This window comes from Camelus ferus, chromosome 4 (genome assembly GCF_009834535.1).
Source record: "Camelus ferus isolate YT-003-E chromosome 4, BCGSAC_Cfer_1.0, whole genome shotgun sequence".
In the NCBI taxonomy this organism is placed as follows: Eukaryota; Metazoa; Chordata; class Mammalia; order Artiodactyla; family Camelidae; genus Camelus; species Camelus ferus.
This window is the reverse complement of record NC_045699.1, coordinates 63,532,568-63,556,901: the sequence shown is the minus strand read 5'-3', so window position 1 is coordinate 63,556,901 and position 24,334 is coordinate 63,532,568. Positions and strand designations below refer to the sequence as shown.

The 24,334-nt window shown below is 59.5% G+C and overlaps 1 protein-coding gene across 10 annotated transcripts in view; it reads right to left on the bottom strand.

The window, feature by feature from the left end:
• DAB2IP (DAB2 interacting protein) overlaps positions 1–24,334 on the bottom strand; it is a 189,949-nt gene that overhangs the window by 12,645 nt on the left and 152,970 nt on the right. For 9 of the 10 annotated variants that reach the window (XM_032478345.1, XM_032478343.1, XM_032478348.1 and 6 more), the window contains 8 exons: positions 15,253–15,406; positions 13,440–13,538; positions 12,039–12,593; positions 8,816–8,960; positions 8,587–8,731; positions 5,892–6,128; positions 4,105–4,306; positions 1,973–2,151 (listed from right to left, as the gene is read on the bottom strand). In XM_032478345.1, the coding sequence (XP_032334236.1) occupies positions 1,973–2,151; positions 4,105–4,306; positions 5,892–6,128; positions 8,587–8,731; positions 8,816–8,960; positions 12,039–12,593; positions 13,440–13,538; positions 15,253–15,406 (1,716 nt within the window). Of the gene's footprint in view, positions 1–1,972; positions 2,152–4,104; positions 4,307–5,891; positions 6,129–8,586; positions 8,732–8,815; positions 8,961–12,038; positions 12,594–13,439; positions 13,539–15,252; positions 15,407–21,019; positions 21,173–24,334 lie in introns of those variants that run through there. The other variant, XM_032478351.1, reaches the window with a different exon arrangement.

Sequence of the window (24,334 nt, the reverse complement as noted above, 5' to 3'; positions counted from 1 at the left end):
ACTGTGAATGCGGCCGAGGCGGGTCCCAACCGAGAGCCCCGCCAACCTGCTGCCCACGGCCTGAGCCAGGGCGGGGAGGAGAGGGAAGGCAGGGGAGGGGAGGCAAGGGAGGGGAGGGCGGGGCAGCAAGAATGGGAGAGTCCCAGGAACAGCAGCCCAGCTGCAAAGCCAAACCACAGGCTGGCAGCTGACCCTGGCAGAAGCCACCACGAGGGCTAAGGGGCCGCGATGGCTGCTCCCACACAGTCCTCTGCACCAGGGGCCCGCAATGCCAGCGTCAGGCCAGGCTGCCCTGCAGGCCCTCTCTCTGCTCAGCTGCACCTCGGGACAGTGGGTTCTGGGGTGTGGAGTATTCTGGAAAATTTCCCTTAGCTAAACCCAAACCCACAACGCACTGGCTCTCTGCTATCCAAGGGCCCTGCACTGAGAACTCCGACTTCAAAGCCGCGGGGGCTCCCTTTGCCTCTTCCCTCTTGTTCCTAATCAGACTGATAACCTAAGTGGGGGCCTGCACAGAGAGAAGCCTCCTCTGCAGCCTCCTGCTGCCACCTCTTGTCTGACTGGCAGGCGGGGGCTGGTGTTTCCGGCAAAAACAAGGAATCAGAGGAGGATTCTCAAGGTGTGACTCAGGAGGGGAGGGTCTGCACCTGCAGTGGCAGGCCATTCTCTCCCCGAGTCCCTCAGCCTCTCTCTGGTCCCTTCCCGGAAGAAGGCAGAGTGGTGGGGCCAGTTGGGCTTTGGGAATAAGGATGTAGGGGGGTGAACAGGGCTCTGGGCTGGAGATAGCAAGAACCTGGGGGTTCCACAGGGGCTTGGAATGGAGTTGGCTTAGCCTGGGATGGAGAGGAAGTGCCAAGCCCCAAGTGATGGGACTCAGGCAGGGCAGGCCGTGGCCACTCACAGCCACAGTACTTGTGGGCCTAGAAGAAGTGGACAAGGGCAGCAGACAGAGCCAGGAGAAAGCTGACCAGCCATGGGCCTTGGCTATCCAGCCAGACGGCAAGGTCAGGTCTCCCAAGAACCCATGTGCCCGGCCACCTCTTGGCCAAAGTGTGTGTTCCCACCTGAACCCTTGCTCTGCCTCACTCGGCAGGTTGAATGAATGGCCCCTCAAGATTCAGGAGGACCCTGGAAGGAGCATCAAGATCTCTGCACCTCCGGCCTCCTCCTGGGCCTCCAGTCCCACACACCACACCCCCCAGTCCTTGATCGCAATGTCCTAGCCTGCTAAAAGCCTCTTGCTGCTGCCACCACCTCAGAACGAGACAGCTCCCAACTCTGCTGCTCCAGCCTCATCCTCACCAGCTGCTCCAAGACGGCCCCGGTAAGGGGGGGAAGTATAGGAACGGGGCGTAAACAGTTCAATACAAATGCCAAGGTTTTCAAAGGACTGCCCTCTTTTTGATGTCAACACTCGAGAACACTTCACCTCCCCCTCCACTGTGGAGGGGTGTGTTTTATTTACAGGCCACTCGTCCTAGGGCTGGACCTCAGCACCTCTCTAGTTTTCCCAGGCTCCCAGCCTCTAAGCCTTGCAGTTACCTGAGCCCCTCTTGAAAACAGACACCCTGGAGCACCGCTTCTGGAGATTCTGATTCAGGTCCAGGAGATACCAGAAAACAAGTATTTTTAACACCACCCAGTGATGTGGAGGTGTTGTAACTGTTCTTCATCAAAAGATGTTACCTTTCTCCAGTCCTTTGTCTGTACTAGTCCCTCTACCTAGAATGCCTTTTCCACCAATGGGAATGTTACTTTTCCTAAAAAGCTCAGAACTATAGCACCACCTCCACCAGAGAGCCTCCCCTGACATTTCCCAAACAGAAGTTGACCACCTGCCTATAAAACACGAGTCTCCCTCAGCTTGTTTATAGACACCTGTGTAGGCTTCTTCTCCAAATGAGACTGCAGGTGGGCTGCACCTTGCCTCCACGTGTACCCCACAACACCCAGCGTGCCGAGCAGCTCTTACCCAGAGAGATCGTTCTCGATCACCATCTTCTGCAGCCCAGCTGAGATGCTGCTGCTGCCAGAGCCAGGTGTGGAGGCCAAGTCGTTGGTCCCTGCAAGCTGTCCACTCCCTGGGGTGCTCAGTGCCGTGTGAACGTCCCTCAGGATTCGAGGCAGAGGCCCCAGTTTGGATACAATGCTCTGCAAAGACACAGCAAGAGGCAGGTGTGACCCACTGGGGCCACCTGGGGAGGACAAGTGCACTGCAGTCACTATGTTCAGAACTGCTAAGGAGCCGGTCAGAAATGCAGGCCGCCCTCCCCTGCAGTCAGATCCAACAGGTCTGGGAGGGGGGAAGGAGCCCAGAAATCGCAAATTACATTTTTACCAGCTCCCTGGATATTTGTGAGACAGGGTGAAGCCCATAGGAGAAACGCTGACCTAGCTCCAGCCTCTCACCCTAGTTCATCCTACCTCGGTGCCCCCGCAGAAAGAGAAGCCCACAAGGAATCCCCGAATTTCCCCACCTGCACCTTCCCATCTGAGAGGCTTCTGGGACAGCCCTGTCCCACGTCACCTTCTCCACAGGGTGGGCTGGGGCCTGACCCACTTCAACACCAGAGCCCCAGTGGTGATGGCCCAGGTACAGAGCAGGCACCACCACACGCCTATCAGATGAGTAACAGGTGACTGGTCACACAGAGGGTGGCACCTGGGCATCTGAAACACACTGTCTTAGTTGAGACGGACAATGCTAAGGGCTCCAGGCTGAGGGTAGGGGACTCAGCCTGCACCTGCTCATGCACCAGCTCCCACCCAGGGCTTTGTGCAAAAAGAAAGCGTGAAAACTCGGGTAGTCAACAGAGAAGAGATGTGAGTGGCAAACAGCTCAATTTTAAATCCTGCTACAACTCTGTTAGCTGTGACAGCTGCTGACCGTCTTCGGTACTCCCTGCCTGGCTGCGCAGATACAGAGGACAATGACCGGCACAGGGACTCAGTAAGTGGTGGCAGTAGAGTGACTGGCGCTGGCAGCAGTGGAGGAAGAGAGGGCCTTGGCCCTCATTTCCATTTCTTCCTCCTGGGTCTCTCGCAGCCTACGGATATAAGTGAGTAGAAAGGACTGCGAGTCTGCTTGTAGTGAAAAGCTGGGACTAATCTGAGAGGCCAGTGAAATAACAATGCAGTCATGTGATGGAATGGTCCGTGGCCATCAGAAAGGTCTCAGTGGCAGTGCAGCAGGTACCACTGTAGAAAGATGCCCACGACAGAGGGAGTGAGAAGCACGCTCTGCAGTGCACGGTCAGCTCTCACTTTAAAAAGGAAACAACTCTGCCTGTGTGTGTACTTAACACATGCACAGATCTATCTAGAAGACTGCACACCACAGCGCCCTGAGGGGTCACCTCCAGGGATCGCCACGAGCAGGGAGGCCCTCCAGCTCTGGTTCAGCAGTAGCTACTTCTGTGAGATGGTCTCCCAGAGCCCTGGAAAGCAACATGCTCTGGAAGTGGATCCTGGCTGGCTCAGCCCTGGCTGCCGAGAAGCTGCTCGCTGTGTGGGCTAGGGCTGCTGGAGGCAGTGGAACCCCAGGCCACGGACGCTGCACTCCTGGTGGCTGCAGCAATGTCAGAGGTGCCTAGGGAATAACCATTTCAACTGATGGTCAAGGGCATCAGATGGAAAGGTTTGTAGCTTCCCGCCTGACACATGGAGGTACAGCATCTTCAGAATCTATCTTTTCCATATCAGTGGCATCAAAACCCATAGCAAAGATGTTTTTGGAGAAATGGCTAAACCTGATCACATTTCTCATGGGTAGGGAGCACACCTTCATACAGGGACTCCATCTACTCAACACCAGTGTGTGGGAGGCACAGCCAAAGCCTCGGTACACGGAGCAGGCTCCCCCGGCAGGTGCCAGCGAGTGGACGTGGCACCCTCACTGAGGAAACGGGGCCCGAGATCCCCAGTGCATGTTGACAGGGCCTGGGCCGGACCCTCTGGCTCTGCTGCCTGGGCAGGGCTGCTGACCCACACCCTGCAGGCGAACACTTCGACCTCCAGGTTACTCTGGGGGGAGGAGTAGCCTCGAGCTCTGCAGTGGCCTTCGGCCCGCCCTCTGCCCCATTGCGGCCCAGTGCGGACAGGCACCTGCTCCAGCTGGCTGACGGCCTCCCAGAGCAGCGAGTGCAGGCTGGAGAGCTCGCGGCCCAGGTCGATGTAGCCCTCGAAGCCGGCCGTGTTGGAGATGGTCTCAGGGTTGGAGATTTCCAGCAGGAAGCGCTGCATGTTGGTCCACTCGTGCTCCAGGAACTGGTTCATGAACGACATGTACTCCTCCTTGCTGCCAAACCTGGAGATGGAGCACACTGGGTAAGTGCCCAGGTGCCACCGAGGAGCCCCTCCTTCCGAGACCCCCTCACCTCCCATCCCTCCTTGCCCACCTTGGCTGCCTCCCAATCCATTCTGACTCGGGGCCCTGTTTCCTCACGACTAAGTCTAGACAGCCTTCCTGGACCTCACTACCCATTCACTGCCGGTCACAGTCTCCTTCCTCTTTTCCTTCAGTGTCAATGGCCTGGTGCACAGATGACTCAGTCTACCCTCGGCCAGGTCTATCTGCTGACTTTCAGACATGTACATCCACAGGCACCTCCCTTCATCCTCAGCTCAGCCAGGTGTGCAGTCATCCCCATCACCCCGAACCCCTGCCCTCCTCCTAGGCTCCCTATCCCAAGTGGAGACACTACCATCCAGCAGAGAGCTGAGCCGGAAGCCTGGCCGTGGTCAGTTCCTCCCTCTCCCTTCTCACAACCGGCAGACCTGCTGACTTTATCTTCTCAACACCTGCTGACCTTGTAGCCACTGCCGCCCCGTGCCACCACCTTCCTGAGCCAATGCTTCCACCACTTTTCTCTTATGGGAACCATAGCTCTGCTCTCCTCCCAGTCTTGGCTGCCAGTCCTGATCCCTTCCACCCCTCCTGCACCACTGCTGTCAGGCTGAACTTTTCAGGACCCAGACGGATAAGGGCCACCCTCTCTCCTGCTCATAGCCCTTTGGCGGCTCCCACTGCCCTGTCTGGCTTCCAAGTCCCTGCTGTCCTCTTGGGTCTCATCTCCCACTTCCCCAGCCTGGCACTGGATGACTGAGGAAGCTCACAGCGCCTGGTCCCTCCCTCCAGCACGCAGCCCCCCGGCCCTGCCCCGCAGTTGCTCCGGCTGCCTTTCACCCTGACACACAGCTGGGGAAGCACGTCTTTCAGGAAGTTTCTCTCCTCTCCCCACAAGCTTAGGGCCCTCCTACGAGGCCATGCACATCTCTACCACAGCTCTGTCCCCTGCTGAAGAGGGTAGGGACCAGGCGTGATTCACAGCCCAGCACAGAGAAGACCTGGAGGGGGGCTCCATCCACACCTGGTGAGAGCGCTAGATGACCCAGCCCTTCTGTTTCCACCTGCTCGGCCGAGGTACAGCGAGAACACTAAAGTGCTTCAGGAGCAAAGATGGCCTTGGCAGCATTAGACAAGGATGGTCTGAAACCATCTAAGTGTCCAGCACAGGGGACAGGGTAAGGAGACATGGGCCCTGCTCCCTCGGAGGCATATTAGTCATTCATTTCAAAATGAAGCTTATGAATGTTAAGTACATGGGAGAGTCCTTATGATAAAATGTTAACTCAAAGAAGCAGAAGGAAAAAATATCTTGTGTTCTCACCTCTGAAAATTAAAGAAACAGCAAAATGGCAAGTACTTTCAGTAGGGAGAGGATGGGGTGTGGAGATTTTACTCTTAAGAAAGGAAAGGGGGAGGGAGGGGAAGGCCTGAGGATGGCGGGGGCTGAAGCAGGGGCTGTGGCACAGCCCAGCTAGGGGACAGACCCCTACCACGGGCTCCAGCCTGCGCCCTGACTCTGTCCGTCGGGCGACGTGGCACTCACTTGGCAAAGTTGGCCAGGTTCTGGGTGACCTTGGCAATGAGGGTGAGGGTGCGGGCAGTGCGGTCGTCGGGGTATTCCTGCAGCAGGTTGAAGAGTGAGGGCGACATGATGGCCGGGCAGAGGAAGCGCAGAAACAGGGAGGCACTGATGAGCCGCTCGCTGATGTCCGGCCGGCCCCGGCTGCTGCACTCCTGCCGCCACGAGGCGAACACCTCCTTCAGCTCCCGTGGGAAGACGCTGTGCAGGGACAGGCGAGGGTGGGCCCAAAGGTCAAGCAGGGGGCAGAGCAGAGACCTGGTCCCAGGTCCAAGGGAGCCAAGTTCCAGCGCTGCTCCACCCGCCGCCTGAGTCCTCTGAGCCCATCACTCCGCCATCCACCATGCAGAGCGCAGGGGCACAGGGACAGCACAGTGCAGGCACAGAGCGCGTGCTCAGCTAGCGGAAGCAGCAGGGACGCCCTAGGGGGCTTCAGCAGAGCTGGGCATGATCAAGAAGATGGGAGTATCTTGACCTTGAGTGAGAACACAGCTCCCCACTTTCTAGATGGGGAGGCAGCGACCTCCCCAGGCAGCCACGATTGAGTGTGGGCAGGGGGCCTAGCACCGGCTGGGGGCTCTCTCCACTAGGCATCCCCACCCGGCCACAGTGAGACCCTTTAAGTGGCCTTCCAATCTTTTCACTAGAAGATGTGTGTTCCCTGGACCCAGTCTACCCCTGGCTCTCTCACTAGCCCAGGGTGCTCTGACGCAGGGCCTGGCCCTCCCGGGGCTTCGGTCTCCTCACTCTCACACTGAGAACAAGGCCTGCCCTGCTGAGCTCACAGAGCCATCTCATGGCCTTAAGAGGCCTTGAGCAACTTGAAAAGCTTTTGCCCAACAAGCCCAGCACCCAGCTCAGCAGGCTCTGGTAGTGAATGGGGCTAAACCAACAAGGACATGGCTGGAGAGGAAGTGAAGGCAGGTGACCTTTAGTCTTGACCCCCGAAGTGCCTGGCACAGGACTGGGCAGGGGGTAGGTGCTGAGTGATAACATCTATCCACGGCCTTGCTCAGAACTGAGAGGTGCCTCTGGGCTTCTACAAATGCCAGAAAGAGGAAATGGAAATTCATTGTCTGTGGACATGTTTCCCTGCGTTCCACACCCAGCCCGCCCTGGGAGCAGCGGGGCAGAGGGTGAAAACAAAGGCTAGCCCTAGGGTGGTAAGTGTGCTCCAGAGTTCAGGCACTCTGGCTGCCCCTCTTCCCCTGGAGCCGGGGGTCATTTTTGGCTCAGCCCAAGGGGCCAGGTGGGCCCCAGGTGAGCACCTTGTGCAACCCTGGGGCAGAGGGACCTGGGCAGGGAGCGCCCACCCCATTGGCTCTGCCCCCACCAGAGGATGCCACTCCCCTAGCAGCCTGTGTCTGCCTGTCCTTCGGGAGCAGCAAAACACTCCCAGGCCCTTCTGAGTGCCCAGCCCTGAGCTAGTGCATCTGCCTTTCTGAGTGCCCAGCCCTGAGCTAGTGCATCTGCCCCAGGGTTTTCACGGTGTGTGCAGGAAATGGACTTGGACACAGGCATCCCACTCTGATGGGACCAGAGCTGTGACAGAGTGCCCAGGAGGGGTGAGCTGAAGGAGGACCACAAATGGGAGCCAGATACAGGCCTTAAAGCAGGAGGGGAAATAATATGACCAAAGAAAGGAGAAAGGTATATCTGGGGGAGGGGGTGGGAACAGGGTCAGGAGAGCAACTGAGATGGGGAGGACGCAGGCCTGAGCTGGAGCAAATTTGGGCAGCTCCTCTAGTGTAAAAATAGACCCACTGCTCAGGGACTGGCCCCACACAGTCCCGCAAGCCACCTGTAATGGAGCTGTGCTCGGCACCAGGTCACTTGCCCCCAGACCCATGTGCCCCAGGAGCAGGCACATGCCTGGCACATCAGCCTTGCAGGAAGTGGCTCTGGACTGATTCTGGCCCCGACTGCAGTCCTGCATTAGCACCTGCTCTGCTCACCCCTGCTCCTTTCAGGGGCTGCCAGGAGCCTGCAGACCTCTGTTCTGTTTGAAGACCAACCCTTCTCCTTTGTTCTCTACAGTCCCAGCAGGAGGCCTGCCTGATGTCCAGGCACCCACACAAGCCCCTGCTGGGTCCGATCACAAGCCTGTGATGTGAGCATCAGCTCCTGTGGACAGGTAAAGAGTCCCAGGTGAAGCATCCACCTGCCCCAGGTAGGCCTGAGCAGGGCCCTGTCAGTCTGGCTCCTGGTGCCGCCCCATCACCTATGACATCACCTGCCAGGCGCACAGAGGATGCCCACTATCAAGCATGTGCAGTGGACTGCCACACCGAAGGCTTCAACACTGCACACACCATGTCCTGCATTACTCTGGAATGCTCCTTACATCTGAGAGCCCAAAAAGGACCAGGACGGGGCCCTGGCAGTCTAGCAAGACTCAGTGAGGTCAGACAGCAGGTGGGTTCCCATCCCAGACTGGAGTTGCGTGAGGCTGCAGGCATGTCACGTGCTCCTCCCGATTAGACGTCAGCTCTCCTGTTGGTAGGTCAGGGATGACGGAGCAGAGCTCCCTTGCTGGGCTGCCTGGATGGGGTGAAGCACACGTGGGCGAGCACAGCGCCCAGCACCCTGTAGGCACCCTGCCATAGGAGGATGGGAGAGAGGGTGGGGGGCCAAGAAGGGCGTGCAGGACAGCACTGACCAGTAGGAGTTGATGATCTTGCAGAAGGCCAGCTCGCAGCACATCTTGAGGTTGCCCTGGTGCTCAGGGAGGTCAGTGGCCGAGCACTTGCTTGGGTCCACTTCACAGTTCTCATCCGATTCATACAGAGCTTTGATGAACTCACCTGGAGCCGGGAGGGCAGGGAGGGGCAGTGAGGACCTGGCGGGCATACCACACCCTCTGCCCGCTGCCGGCCTGCACCCCCTACCTAGTGCGTCCTGCAGGTACTTCTGGCCCACCAGCTTGAGGTACTCCTCGATGGCCTTGGTGGCCAGTGTGTTCTCCCGGAAGATGAGGTGCTCATTGTCCCCACAGCGGTCCACCTCTGACATCATCAGGTCCGTCAGGAAGTCCTGAGGAGGCAGGTGAGGGGAGTGGACCTGAGTGGGCCTGGCAGGTAGAACCCCAGGAGAAGCCCCTGCTCCTCGGGGCTGCCCCATTGCCAAGCTGCTGGCACCCACCCTTGGGAGCTGCCGGGGTAGTAGGGCAGGGCAGCCTGGTCGGGGGAGATACCTCGTGCCGGCGACATCAGAGCTGGGTCCAGGATCAGGGAAGAGCACGCTACATGGAACCATGAGCCTCCGCATCACAGCCAGGCCCGCTGGACTCAATTCCCTGTTCAGCCATGCCCAGGCCTGGCTGGGTGACCGGAGAACTCCCCCTCCCACTGCCATTGGTGCCAAAGAGGACAGATGGGCTGCCCTCTCCCCCTTGTATAAGCAGCTGCCACCATTCCCCCGTTACTCTGATGGGGTCCCCTGCACCAGACAGACTCGTTCTGTGCAGCCTCAGAGGGAAGGATGAGAGAGAGGAAGAGGCGGTCCAGCTGCCCTGGAACGCAGTGAGCCAGTGCTTAGTCGGTTAGAGCACGGACCTTGGCTTGGGCAGGAAGGCGGGGGCACCGCTCCCACCTGGCAAACCTGGGTGGCAGCCCCTCACTACTGTGGGTCCCAGACTTCCTTGGAGAGCAGCTGGAAGGCAGCTGTTAAGCGATGAGCCTCGCAGTCCCACGCACGGCTTCACGGGAAGACCCCAGGAGGGAGCCTGTGCCCACGCCTTCCCTCCTGACTGCACCCATCCAGGTGGAAACTCCCTCCCCTAGGCCTGTGCCTCCCCACGCCCACAGCCAGCCTTGTGACTTGGGGGAGGGGGAGAGAACAGGCAGGAGGCAGGAAGTGGGAGACTCAGGGGAGGGTTAACAGTCAGGGCAGGGGCCACCCAGCACAGAGGCTGCAAAGTGGCCAGCGTGGGCCAGGGTGGGCCAGGGTTTCTGGAGCTCTGGAAATCCCCCGCTTCTGTGTGCACAACTTTGGGGCCCTCTGAAATCACAAGTGGCACAGGAGACCCAGCTGGCCAACGGAGAGACAGGAGGGACTGGGGGGAAGCGGCAGTTGGCCTCTCCGGGGACCACACAGCCTGAAGACACCTTCCTGATCTACAAGTGACATCTAGGGCCCCCTTCTCTGACTACACAAAAGCAGGGTGAGTGCTGAATGTACAGCCCCGCTCATGCCCCACGGCCTTCTTGAAATCCTGCGGCAGGTGTAAGGCCCCGGCAGGGATGAGGAGGGGCTCTCCTCAGGGCTAGGACCCAATGAGGGGGAACAGGCACAGGACAGGGAAGTGAGCTGTCCAAGGCCACACAGCTGCCTGGGCCAGATCTGGCCCAAGTATCTTGTTTCTCAGGCCCTGTTCTTCTTGTTCCACTGAGTGGGTGGGGGTGGGGGTGGGGGCACCAGGGAGAAGCCCCTTGCAGCCCCACGGTGGGAACAAACTGTGAAAAGCCACAGCCAGGAGAGCAGGGCCTGGGGAGGGAGCAGAAGGTGCCAAATGTCCTCTCACACGGCCCTCGTCAGATGCTCTGGTGAGAAGCATCTCACAAGTTAGTCCCCAAGTGTTCAGAGCTCAGGTGTCCGTCACCCCAGCAGCCTGAGTTACTTTCTACCCTTCCCCTTGCTGCTCCCCCGGCCCCTTGGAGGGCCCCTGTGGGGGGTGGGGGAGGGGTGGCTGGAGCCCTGGCTTCCACCTCCTTCCACAACGAGCACCCCAATTCTCCTCTCATCTCAGCTGTGAGCCTCAAGAGCAAAGGTCACTTCAGAGTGGAATCAGCATGTCAGGCCAGTCCAGCCCTCAAAGGACCCTGCCGGAGCCCTCGATGCCTCCCTCACTCCTGCTCTGAGGCCGGACTTCAAATGCCTGTTTCCAGCACCCCTCCCAGTGTTGGCCAGGAAATTAAGGACAGCACAGCCAGACGTGGCTCTCCATGCAGCCCTGCCCAGTCAGGTTGGTGGCTGCAGGTTGGGGAAGGAGGGGGTCCAACAACATGGAGGAAATGGAGTGCCCAGTCCCCAGGGAGCCCACAAGGAGAAGTGCCTCTCCCTGGTCCTGCACTGGTCACACACCACGAGCCCAACAGGCAGGGGCTCTGAAGGGCCCGAAGGAGGAAAAGGGGTCCAAGGGAGCCATATACCCTGGGCTCTGCCTGGGGACCTGAGGCCCGGCCCCCAACCCACATCTCCCCTGACCCCAGGCTGAGGGCTCAGGATCTTGACCTGGCCACTCGGCTCTCAAACCACACCATGTCCAGAGGGCGAGGCCTTTTGCAGCATGGATGGGATCCACATCCGGCCCCTCTCCACTGCATTCCCCTCAGGCAGCGCCCTCAAGGGAGGGGCAGGGTAAGGGGCGGGTGTGTGCCCTGGAGGCCTAAAGAACCACACTCCACTGTGTCTGCAGGCGGTAGGCTTGGGGAGCCTTCCAGAAGGAGCCCACTAGTCTCCAAAACCAGGCAGGTGGGGCTGAGGCGTGGCCTGGCAGGGAGTGGCCGGTGAAAGGAGGTGGAGAGGAGAGCGGGGCTCCTCCAGCCCTGAAGCAGGGCCTGCTGGGGGCTTTAGACAAGCCCTGTTCCTGAAGGCTGCAGCCACGGTGGGCTGCCTGTCAAGACAGAGACTGCATGTCTCCTGTGCATGAACCTGGGAGGGAGGGGGAGGCTGGGGCTCGGAGAGTGACTGCACCCTGGTGGGCACCTACTGGGGTATCTGCCAAAATCAACACCTCACTGGATGTGAGTGACTGGGTCACTGGGACCCATGTGCTGGCAGAGGCTGGCCACATGGCCTGCTCCCCTCAACCCTCAGAGGCCAGCACCCTGGGGGAGTGGGGAGGTCCCTAAATTCACTTCCTCACTGCCTCCATCCACCAGCTCCATACCTGCCTTGGCCATCAGCTCCAACAACAGAGGAGTGCAAAATCTCCCCTTCGTGATGCAACTCTTGGGTTCAGGGTCCCAAGACCAGTGCTGTGACCAGCGCCTCCACCAGAGCTGAACTTCATCACGTGGACATGGGGACTGGCAGGTAACCTAGGGTGTCACCCAGACTTCCACAGAGCCACGTGACGTGGGGAGCCCCGCCTGAGGCCCACACACCTACCTTGACCTTGCCTGTGCTCTGCAGGATGTGCACCAGGGCCGACGCCATCTCTTCCTTGGTCTTGGCGCTGAGGATGGGCTCGAGGGCCGCACAAAGCCCCAGGTAGTGGTTGGTGATGTGCTCAGCGAACTCCTTGTACATCTCCATGGGCAGGATGGTGATGGTCTGGTAGCGCGCCTTGATGCGGATCATGGGCCCAGGGCCCTTGCCGCCTTTGGGGTTGGGCGTCACCACCGGGTACCACTTCTCCACGAACTGCCGCCCGGCCACCGAGGCGGCGGGCAGGCTGACCAGGCCCAGGTAGCTGTTGCGCTCCTTCTTCTTCTTCTTGTCAGTCTCCCGGTACAGATGGACGGTGACGGTGCGCAGGGGCGGCAGGTTGTGGAACTCGAAGTGCTCGCCCCAAAAGACGTTGTCGGTCTTGAGCTTGCCCGTGGTGCGCGCGTACAGCACGTCGTCCAGGCACAGCTCGCACAGGTACTTCTTCTTGGCCGGCAGGTCCTTGGCCTCAATCACCCACAGCTTCAGGATGTGCTCCACACGCCGGCTGTTGTCCTGCACACGTACAGAAGGGCCATGGTGACCAGGGGGCCGGTCGCCTGCGCACTGCCCAGCCCGGGGTGGGGAGGAGCTCTTGGAAGGTGGTGGGGAGGGCCTGGGCACTGACAGGACTGGGGTGGGATAGGGACAGCTCTGGAGACTGATGGACACGAGGCTGGATCTCTGCTCTGCCTCATACTAGCTCACTGACCTTGGGCAAGTGACAATCTAAGCCTCAATTCCCTGTTCTATAAAATGGGAATAAAACCGAGTAGAGGGCAAGTCCAAGGCCAGCACAATGCTTGGCACACAGCAGCTGCACGTTGGCTCTTATGCAGCTTGCTCGTCTGCAAAGTCACTTCAGAGGTCATGACCATTGCTAAGGCCCTTCCTTAGTGATGTCACGGTGACCAGTGCTCAGCGCAGGCTGAGTCACCCAGGAGGCAGACACAGAAGCAGGCGATTACAGTCAGGGTCCCAGGAACCTGCCAGGAGAAGCCCGGGGTGGTGAGAACACAGAAGAGGGCACCGGCCTGGGCTGGCGGTGCTCGCCTGGAGGAGGGACAGACAGCTAAGGTGAAATCGGAGGGAAGAGCAGGAATCAGCTTGGAGGAAGAGGGCCCAAGAGTCCCAAGGCAGAGGTACACCAGCACCCACAAGCCCAATACTCAGTTCTCCGGCCCAGCCTCCTCACTTCCTCAGTGTGCAGCTTCAAAGACAGAGGCCCCCGGCACTGGAGTCAGCCTCTCTCAGAGCCCAACACTACCACCTGCCCGGGCACAGCCCGCACTGGAGACCCCTCCCTTGGCTCCCTCACGTAGGAGTCTGCGCTCTGCTCTGGGGAGGGGGACGCAGGCCTACCTTGTTGGGATGCACCGCTCGCCGCAAGTTCTCCATCCACTTATCCCGTTCGGCTGCTGACCGGCAGGAGAAGCACTTGCTTCCTGACGACGTTGTCACCTGTTGGGGGCAGGCAGGACAGCGTCACGGGGCGGGGAAGGCAGCAAGGCAGTATGATGGAGGACATTTGGGGCTTGGGGGGTTTGGCTGCCAGGTCTGTCTGTACCACACCCTCAGGGAGGAGGCAGAACAAGACTCAATGATCCCTGTATTTCACGTCTGCAGGCGTTGCACAGAGACCTGCGGTCCCAGAGCAAGACAGTGACAGGAGGGTGGCCCAGCCTCATGCCATCTGGCACCTGGTCCTGCCTCCTCAACCCGGCCTCAGTGCACTCTGTCCATAGGAAAGCCTCTTTCTGACTCCAATCTCATTTTCTCAGAGATAGAATAAAGAAGGCATGGCCCCCAGCACCAATCAGAGGGCAATGCTTAACCCAGTCTCCCTCCATCGGTGGGGCCAGAGGCACCTAGGGGACAGCCACAGGTAGGCACAAGGGTCACCTCAGTTTTTAGCTGACACCTGCTGATGATGCTTCTCTTTTGCCAAGCGACAGTGACACCAATGATGGTCAGAGAAGCGTAACATATCTGGGGCCAGACTAGAGAAATAAGAATTGGGCCATCTGCGTGTGCTGAGTCCTGGGGTCCTCCCACCTGGAACCCTTACCCTCCCCTCACCATCCAGCTTAATCATCCTCTGGTCTCCTCCAGGCGAGGGAGCCTGGCCCAAGCTGTTCCTGCTACCCCAGCAGCATGCTCTACCTAAGGAAACCAGACTCTTTACCTAACCTTATTCAAGGGCCTGCACAAGCCACAGCACCCCCTTCTGTAGACAAGTAGACAGACACCATCCAAACCCCAGGCAAAGAAGTCAGAGCCCAGAAGGAGCCCAGCTGGACCAGAAGTCCTGAACCAGAACCGACACCCAGAGGGCACAAGGCTGGGGCAGATGCCAGGCACCACTCCATTCCCTCTCTGGGGCTGGGGTTGCCAGGAGGTGGCCACACCAGTCCCGGGCTCACTCCTCTATCAGGAAGCTCCCTAATTATGCAAGATTGTTGGCGGTGGGAAGCTTCCCAGAAACAGAGGTGGGAAGAGAATATGAATAGTTAGAGAAGCAATTAGGAACTCCCAGGAACACCTGAGACATTAGTTACCCTGGTCCTGGTTTAGCTTCAGGCTTGTTGAATGACCTCTGATATCACCTTGCCCTCTCTGGACTTCAGAGTCCCCATCCATAGTTGGGCACTGGACAGGTGATCCCAGTGACAGCCCTGCTGGGTTGGGTGGCTGGCCCTCTGCTCTCAAACCCTGGGACACAGAATGCTGGGGCAGGACAAAGTCTGGCTCTCATCACTCAAAGGCGGGGACACTCCTCACTGCCCCACACTGCACTGGAGGAGTTCGCAGGAGGGGCGAGCAGGCTCGAGTGGGGCTCTGGGGCTTGACCTCCTCCACCCACTCAAGCCTCTTGCACCTGCCAGCACGGGGGACAGTGCCAGTCCGTCTCCAAGGAGCCCACAGAGCAGGAATGAAGCCCTTCATTTCTCAGCTCCACTTGGTCTCCTAGGAGCCAAAGGCTTTGACAGTCCCAAGAGCCCGGCCCCCAGAGAGGCTACAGAGCACTCCAGAGGGCGTCTGGAGGAGCCCTGGCCTCAGTCCCAAGAGCCCGGCCCCCAGAGAGGCTACAGAGCACTCCAGAGGGCGTCTGGAGGAGCCCTGGCCTCAGCGGGAGAGGACCCAGAGCCCGCCCTGCCCCCGCAGCGGGACGCACCTCGAAGCAGTAGTCCTGGCCCAGGATGCTGCTGTGCACGGGCTTGATGACCACCTCCTCCTCCATGCTGAGGTCCAGCGCCTCCACCGCGCTGCTGGGGCTGAGCAGGGACTCGTGGGAGCGAGACTCCTTCAGCCTCGGCATCAGATGGGACCTGAAGGGCGGCAGCAGAGTGCGTCAGGCTGGGCCTGTCCTGTCCCCTCCCTTCCCTTCTCCAGGAAGCCTGCCCAGACATCCTCTCAGCTGGAGGCACTCACTCCTCTCAACTCCCATAGCCTTTTCTGTCTTAAGGCAAAGTTGGGGGGAAGGGGCATTGCGGGGCTGGAGTCACAGACTGGCCGGTCCCTTTTCCCCACTGCAGGGCTCTGGGTAAGGGACTCAGCTCCTGCAGAAGCAGACAGCGAGGATGAGGCACCACCCAGTACTGGAAAGTCAGCACTGGGTGCAGGGCAGGGATGTGCCTGGCTCCTCAGCAGCCCGAGACCCACGGGAAGAGCTGACCCAACACAGGCAGCCTTCCCCACCTCCCCTCCCCTCAGCCCTGGTCCCCATCCAAGACAGAAGCAGTCACTCCATCCCAACACTTGTCCAGAATGTCACTGCTGACAGAACCCTTTCTCCACCGACCAGCATCGGGCGAGGCAGGAGTGCCCCAGAAACTCTGCTGCTCCCTTCTTACAGACGAGGACCGTGAGGTTCAAAACAGAAGGCGTGCAGCCATTTCTGCACAGTACCTGAGATGCCAGGACAGAGTCCACACTCTGAGGCCCAGGAGCGCAGGCCAGGGTCACTGGGCCCCTTACAGGCACAAAGAACAGAGCTAGTTGACTCCAACTGGTGCCCAAATGGGGCCTGAAACAGGACTGGTTCTGATAGACCTGGCCTTGGACCCGGGCCCATCACTCACCTGCTGTGTGGCCCTGGGTAAGTCACTTCCCCTCTCTGAGCCTCAGTTTCCTCAGCACATCACATGGAAAGCACCTCAGTAGGTACCTGCACAGTGCTGGGGAGAGCCCACCTCTGAGAGGTAAACGTCCCTTTCCAGAGCCAGTCGGACACTGCCGGGCCTGCTAAGACCACTCCAGGATGTAGGCTGGGCAGGCCTCCCCCCAGCTCAGGCCCACAGTCCAAACCCTGGGCTTAGGTCACTCAGACCTCCTTCCCCAACACCCTCCACCCTTCAGCTCTCTGCTTCCAATGGTCGAAGCCTCAGTCCATCATCTCTCCCTGTCTCGGCAAGTAAAGACCCTCCCTCAGGTCAGCGAGGCCTGGCAGGACCACCACATGCTTCCTTGCAGGGCACACACCCTGTAACCCACTTCCAAGACCACCAGCAGTAAGGGGGGCTGAGGCCCACTGCATGTGGGCTCAGGAACCCGGAGATGAGCTGGACAGGCCCTGCCCAGAGGGCTCCCCAGGCTGCCAGAGGCCACCCTCCAGCCCCTACACATGACACCTCCATGGCAACAGCCCTCCCTGACATGGAGTCCCATGCTAGGCACTTCATGGGAGTAAGAGCTAGAACTGGGACCCCAGCTCTTGGAGACCTCACAGCTCAACCCAAGAGGCTCGGTCAGGCTCCCCGCAACTGCTCCCCAATGCCCAGCACAAAGCTGGCACAGAGCAGGGCTCAGATCACTGGAGCCGAGCCAGCGCCCTGGGGCAGGACTGCTGAAAGCTCGAGGGGAATGGACAGACCAAAGGGAAGCTGTGAGACAGGCTGAAGTCAGGTTAGAACCAATCCAAACCCCTTGCAGGGCCCGTGTGAGGCCCCGGGCCACTGGCACGCACAGCCGTGGTGCCTCTGCCCCTCCAGCACCCTCTCTGGGAGGCAGCATTTCACACACAAGCACTGCGGCCAGGCCACTCCACCACAGGTGCTGGTAGGCTTCTTCCCGGGACCAGCCCTCCAGGCCCTGCTTGAATGGCCCAGCCTCCTCCCCATCACAGCACTGACCAATGATGCGGGCAGGTCTGCCATTCCCTCAGTTGAGGTTCCACCCTGGGCCTCCCTCTCAGAACGGGGCTCCATACCTCAGGTGCCAGGTCCAAGGCTGGGACCCGGAGCCCCCAGGTCTGCTGTCTAGGGCTGAAAACCCAGCCTGCAAGTAGAGATCAGGCGGCTTTCTGGCCCAGCACGGGAAACCCTGGCAGGTAAGATGCTGGGAGCCAGGGTGGGTGGAGCGGGCACCCAGGAAGTACACAGGGAGGAGCTGGTAGGCCAGGCCGCCTCTTGCCTGGGGCACTTGCACTAGCCGGCTGGCGAGAGAAAGGAGGCATGTTCAGTGGATTCGGTCTATCCAGGGAGACCCAAGGGGGCCCTGGTGCTACAGTCGAGGAGCCCAGCAGGCCGAGGCCAGACCCCAAAGCAGCCAGAGCTTGGAACCTGTGGCTAAGGGCCCTCCTCTTCCCTCCCCAGCATCCTGCCCCACAAACATGCCCCAGCTGGACCAAGCCCCACTGGGACACTTCCAAACTGAACAGAGGGTTTGGGGAAGGTCGTATCTAAAGGCATCCCTGTACAGCTGGGCAGCCCTGACCCTTCCCACCTCCCCCAGGGATTCTCTAAGTGAGAGGACCTGGAACACGGGCCACACCCAGCCCTACAGCCCAAGCTCACTGGGAAGAGGAGGAATGGGGTGGGGTGGAGTGGGGCAAGGCCCAGGGAGGCTCAGTGGCTACTCCGAGATCTCCCAGGTGCTTCTGGGAGAGGAGCAGAGGGCCAGGCTCTGACCAGTGGGACAAGGCCAGGGGGCCTGCGCTCTGTGACTCATATGCAGACACATACCCTCCTCCTTCAGCCTGGAGTCTACCTGTGCCCCCTCCTCCCGACAAGGATTGTGGGGGAGAGAAAGGGGTACCTATTTATCAACTCTGGGCCTGTGCTTTGGGCCCAGAGGGGAGGTGGTCTGTGGTGACCCTGCAGGGTGGGACCTCCTGGCAGAGGTGAGTGTGCCCATGGTGGTGACTGATTAAGACAAGTGGGGCTCAGGGAGGGAAAATGGTCACTTGGTCACTTTCCAGATCCAGCAGGCCCATCTCATGGCCTAAGAACCACCTCCTCCAGGAAGCCAGGCAGCCCTGTCCCGGGCCTGCAGCACCCCTAACACTTCACACGGGGGACTCCTGCCCCATCAATCACCCGGGCAGGACTCCACCCTGCCCCCTCCCCCGCCCGCCTCTGCCTCCGGCCAGCATTGTGAGGCACTTCCTTTCTCACCTCCAGCCTCTGCCTTCCCAGGCTGGGCCGGAAGCCCATCCAGAGAGGGAGAGAGAGAGGGAGGGAGGGAGGGAGCAGAGCACCGCAGACTGCCCAGGCTCCAAGGGGACAGAGAGCAGGCACAGTCTCCCTACCCAAGAAGCTTGGAAAGGAGGTGAGCAGGTGCTGCCCTCTGCCTTGCTCCCGCCCAAGTTGTGGGTGCCCACCTCCACTCCGCCAGGGCACCCAGCTGGTCACATTCACATCCCTTTTTAAACTTCAACTGCACACAACTCTGCCAGGAGCATTCATCTACCCATTTAGAAAGATGGGCTCAGGGAGCAACAGTCACTTCATCTGCCCAAGGCCTCCTGCTGGAAGGGACCCAGGTAGGTCTGGGGGCCCTGCCCACAGCTGCCTTGTATGGTATAGGGGGTCAGCGCCACCCCCCTCCCCATTCCTGAGTCAGGCCCTTCCCTGTTGCCCAGAGTCTGGGGTGGGAGAGACGGTGGCCCAACACGCCCACTGTGTGGCCTCCCCAGTGCCCAGCTCAGTCTTGTGCACCCCTCAGTGACCTCCTGTGGTCTCTAGAGACCAGAGCCTCGGTCCTCGGTGAGATGGCACCAAGGAGGGCCAAGGCCTTTGCACGGGGGCCCTGGCCGTGCAGGCCACTCCCACAGCCCAGGTGTGGGCTACTTCTCACAGCCACCCTGCCAGGGCTGCAATGTGACTGCGCTGGGCTCAGAGAGGCCGGGTCTTGCAGCTACAACAGAACTTGGTCTCATGTCTGGGCTGTGGGGCTGTGCCCGCAGGAAACATCACACACAGCACTTGGCTGGATCCTCACAAGGCTGCGAGATGGATACTGACCTCATGCTGGCTTTACAGGGGAGACACCGAGGCCTGCTCAGAGAAGACAGGTGACCAGCCCAGGGTCTCAGCTTCCTCCTGGTGTCACCTCCACACCCCAACCCCACTGGGAGCCCTTTCCTTATCTGAAAGAGAAAGGACTCTGCTCTCAAATGGAAATAGAGGATAATGAGCACACACCAAAGCACCACAGAGAGGCTTTTCAGGGAGAGGCACCTCCCCCCCCCCCACCGCCGGCGTTTGAGTCATGAAGAGGGGGGATGTCCCAGCAAGATCACATGGGCTTGGCTGCAGCTCCGCTGGCTGGGATCCACCTGCCTGTTCCACTTCCCCCTGGGCTCCTCTTCCCCAGGGGTCATGATTCCCTCAGGCAGGCCTCTAGGCACTTGTAGCCCCCTCTGCCCAGAAGTCCCCTTGTCCTACCCAACCTTCAATACCCAGCATCAGTGCTCAATCTCCCACGACGCATTCTCAAACTCCTGGGGCAGACAGCGACCTTGCATGTGGCCCCAGCACCTTGTTCATTAGGCTGTGCTGGGAGGCCTGTCACAGAGCTGTCTCCTTGCCAGGCAGGGGGCTCCTTGTGGGGAGGGCTGGGTCTGGATCAGCACCAAGAATCAGAGCCCCCGAGTTCCTGGACCAAGGCCACAACACCCCAGCAGCCAAGGTCAGCTAAGCCTGGGGGAATAGGAGGTCAGCTGCCATGAGGACAACCTTCCCTGAGCCTTCAGACCCTGGTGGTGGGAGAAGGGACAAAATGGCCCGAGCACTGGTCTTCAGGGCAGCTGCCTGCTCAAGGCCAATTCCTAAGAGCAGCACCCTGGTGCTCACACAGAATCTCCAAGGATCACCTGGCTGTTGCTTTGTCCAGGTATGCGGAGCTCCCTCCAACTCTCCCAAAGTCAGGGGCTCATCCTCCACTCTGGCTGCACCCCACTACCATGGCCCTACCCCTCTGACACTGTCCAAGACACAGCTGATTCTCTAGACCCTCAACCGCCCATCCCCATCCCCGGGACTAAAGGCCCTTGTGTCCCCTGCAGTCGCCCCTCCTCAAACTAGCCCAGCTGCTCAGTTACCCACATGCTCCATGCCATGGAATCCTCACACATCCTGGGAAAGGGGTGGTGCCCGGATTCCCAGGTCACAGACAGGAGCCAAGGCCACAGGAGAGGGAGGCCTGCCCTGCCCTCCTCTGCCTCTGAGAGCTGTCTTGGTCAGGGCCTTGGGGGGCAGCAGAGGAGGGGAGCCCCACTGGTCTTCCTGTCTAGACCACAGCAGTCCCCTCCCACTGGACGGGCCCCTTTGCCTGACATGATGTCACTCTGGCCATATCAGCTCTCCCCTCACAGCCTAGAGAGAATCAAGTCTCAGGGCTTCAACCTGGGGTTGAACTCTCCCCACAACTCTACGCACTCACACATACCCTGGCCAGTAACCTAGACTCTCCTCCCCAGAGAATCCCTGGCCAGCCGGGACTCCTTCCCTCTGGGGGGCCTTTGCCCATGCTGGTTCCAGAACCCGTCCCACCTTTCTCTCCACCATCTGCCCCAGAACAGCCTTCTTTCTCAGTCTTCAAAGCCCAGGCCAAATGTGGCCACCACAACGCTGTCCCTGGTCTCTCAGACATACAAGAGCTCACACTCAGGCTGGGTGGCAGAGTCCCACTCCACAGCACTTTCCAACCTGCCTCCTCACCTGTTCTCACGACAACCTGTCAGGACCAAGGTACCGCACCTCAGAAGGGCCAGGTGGCTTGCCCAAGACCGCACAGGTGGCAAGTGGCCGAGTGGGATTTGAACCCCGTTCAGCAGACTCCAGGCCTAACCATCCGCCCGAGCCGAGCCTCCCCACAGGCAGGCACGCAGGGAAAGGCCCACAGCCAGCTGACCTGCTCAACATGACCACTCATTCCAGGTCGGGAGGAAGAGCTGCAGGGCTGGCTGGGGTCGGGTAGCCTGTGCCCAGGGCCCAGGAGCCGAGAAACGTGGGCACAACACGGGTGCAGGCGGAGCCGCTGTGGGAGACACAGCCAGGCCCCAACAGCAGCTCATTGTGAGGGCCGGTAGCAGGAACAACGGGACATTGTCCTGGCTCCTGGGCCACAGCCTTATCTGATAGCCTTCCAGCCAACCCACGAGCTGTTTTTCAACTCCATCCCTTTTTTCCTCTTAAAAGGTTAGTGACACAGAAGTTTAGCAAATTCCCCATTATTTCAAGGAGGGAGGAGACCTGAAAATAGAACTTGTGATAATTAAAAAGCCCTATGGGGAGGATGTTCCCACTACGGGTGGGGCAAGTAGAGAGTGGGGCTGGAGAGCCTGGACAGGAAGAGGTTCAGAATCTCCCTCCAAATCTCGAAGGGGCAGAGGGAGCTGCCGTGCATGCCCCCAGAGGGCAGGGCTGGGGCCAGGAGAGGCCAAGTCCAGCTCAGTCACACTGTCCTCAAATGGGCAGGCTGGTTTGGTTTGAGAGGGAGCGGGCACCCTGTCTCTGGAGGCGTGCAAGTGGAGCTGAGAGAGCTCGCTTAGCTATGCCGCGGAGGGGACGCCTGCACTGCTGGGGGCTGCTGGCGCAGGGAACAGGCAGGCAGTGGGGTAAACACGCACTCTGCACACCTGCAGCTGGGAACAGGCAGGAGAGGCCAGCTGCAGGAGCAAATCAAGTCCCATTCCCTATAAAACACACAACCTTGAGTACCTGTAACTCATTCAACTCTCCAGGCCTCAGTTTCCCTGTCCCTAAGTGGGGAGAACTGACTAACCTTCCTCACGGAGCTGCCATAAGCATCAACTAAGACAATGCAGGGGAGGCTCTGGAGAACAGGGTCAATGCCAGGACACAAACAGGGCCACACCCCACCCCGCCCCTCTGCCCCAAACATCCAGCAGAGCCATCTCTTCCCCAGGCCCAGCCTTGCCCTGCTGGCCTGGGAACCGGCTGCTGAGGCCAGTGCTCACTCCTGGCCCAGCTGGGGTCCCAAGGGAGGGGAGAAGAATGCAGCCGCCTGATGGCCCCCAGGGCCCTGGGGAGACAGAATCTGTCCTTAAAAGGCAGGGAGGTTCACTGCCCAGCCTGGGAAGGCTTCCTGGGATGACAGGCCCTGGAGGCACGGTCCCTTTCCACCCAGGGTTCTCCCGGTCGGAGGCAAAGAGGCAAGTCCCAGCAGTCACTAGAACCAGTGTGACCCCGCCACCATACTCACACTGAGCCCTGGGCTGGGAGGTGCCGATCTCCTGCCTCACTTTACCACCCTACCAGCCAGGAGCCTGTCCTTCCCCGACACCGCAGGGCTGAGCTGGAGAAGGAGGGGCCACACCCTGGCAGCTGTCACGTGCTTCAGCTATGGCAGCGGGAGGCCCGATTCCCGGGGTGCCCCACACATGCTGCATGACTGACCTGCGGCAGCATGGACTTCAGCCACTTAGCAAGCATCTACTACGTGCTGAGCTCGGAGACCGGTGTTCTCACCAAGGTACACACGTTGCCACACAGCCTTCTCCCAACAGCCCTGCACAAAAGGAGGCATTGCCCCAGCAGAAGGGGGAGCAGAACTCAAACAGGTTTGATGAGCCCCGGCTTGTGAGGCGACACCCTAGTCAATCCAAAGGGTTCGGTGAAGGAAGCTTTAGGACACCAGAGAGAAGTGGGTTGGCCGGGCCACAAGGTCCAGAAGTAAAAGCTGGGATCCTAACAGCCTGATGACCCTCTGTCGTACGGACCGGTACCTACCTCATGCTGGGCCAAGCCTGTGCCCTGTGCCCTAAGCAGGGGTCCAACCCTCTCACTGAAAGGGTCCTGTCCTCACCCGTCCTTGATCTGCCTGTGACGGGGGGCCCACAGGCCTGCTACATGGCCCCGAACAAGTTCCTTCCTCTCTCTAGGCTGCTGTCTCCTCACCCACAGAGCTACCCACAAAGTGAACTCCCTGTGAACATAAGGGCCAGATACTAACCACTACCACCCCTCCTCACCACCACATGTAGTAGTGTTGGGCGATACCTCACTGCTGCCTGTTGCTGACTTGCACCACAGGCTTGGGGAGAGACCAGGGATGTGAGGGGTGCTGGTTCTGACTCCTGAACAGGAGAGGCATCCCTCAGCATCCTGCCCATCTCCTGTCCCCACCCTTTCCAGTATAATTCTACAGCTTAATGGAGTTTTCAAACAACATTCAGGGACACATTTACCTCCCCACATCTTTTTTGGGGGGGGGGAAGGGGAGGGGGCAAGGGGCACAGAGAGAAGAAACAAAAAACTTTCCATCTAATCCCTTAAGTTGTCCTGCAGCCTGAATAATTTCAGGTTTTTAATCAATAGCTGTCAGACTTGTCAAATTACTTTGGGGACTGCAAAGCAGTTTTTAAACATTCATAAACCTCAGTAGAACAGCGAAGTGCCCTGAATTTTAAAAGAAAAGCATCTGAGGAACACTCACTGAATAGGATGAGATTTGGGCAAATCGAAAGTGAGTTGAGGACCAAATGCTCCTCCTGCTTCTGAGTTGGGACAGCTCTCTGCCCCTCCCTGGTCCCCAAGAGAAACCACCAAGCCTGGCCCAGCTGCTCAGAAAGACTGAGACACCCAAAACCCTAAGCTCCCCTCAGCCTCCCCCCCCAGGTAAATCGCCCCCCAGCCCAGGAGCACAGCATTAGCCCCATCTGCCACAACCCTGGTGCTGCCAGTCCCAGAGCACCCAGGCAGCAGCCCACTGCCCATCCCCCAGCTCCTTGGCTTGGAACTCTTGAGAACAGTTCAAGGCCCTGGCTGTGCTGTCCGTCCCTGCGAGTTCAGTTCAGTCTGTGCCGTTTCCTCACAAGCACGAACACGCCCCATGCATCCCCTCAGCCCCACAGATCATACCCCTCCCTACCCTACCCTCCCAGACCATAGAAACCTCCAACAGCTGCCTCAGGCCCTGGGGACTCAGGACCCAAGCGGGGAGGGATGATGAAACAAAACAAACAAAACAAAACAAAAAAGAATGAGCTGAAAACCAAGGACTTCCACTCC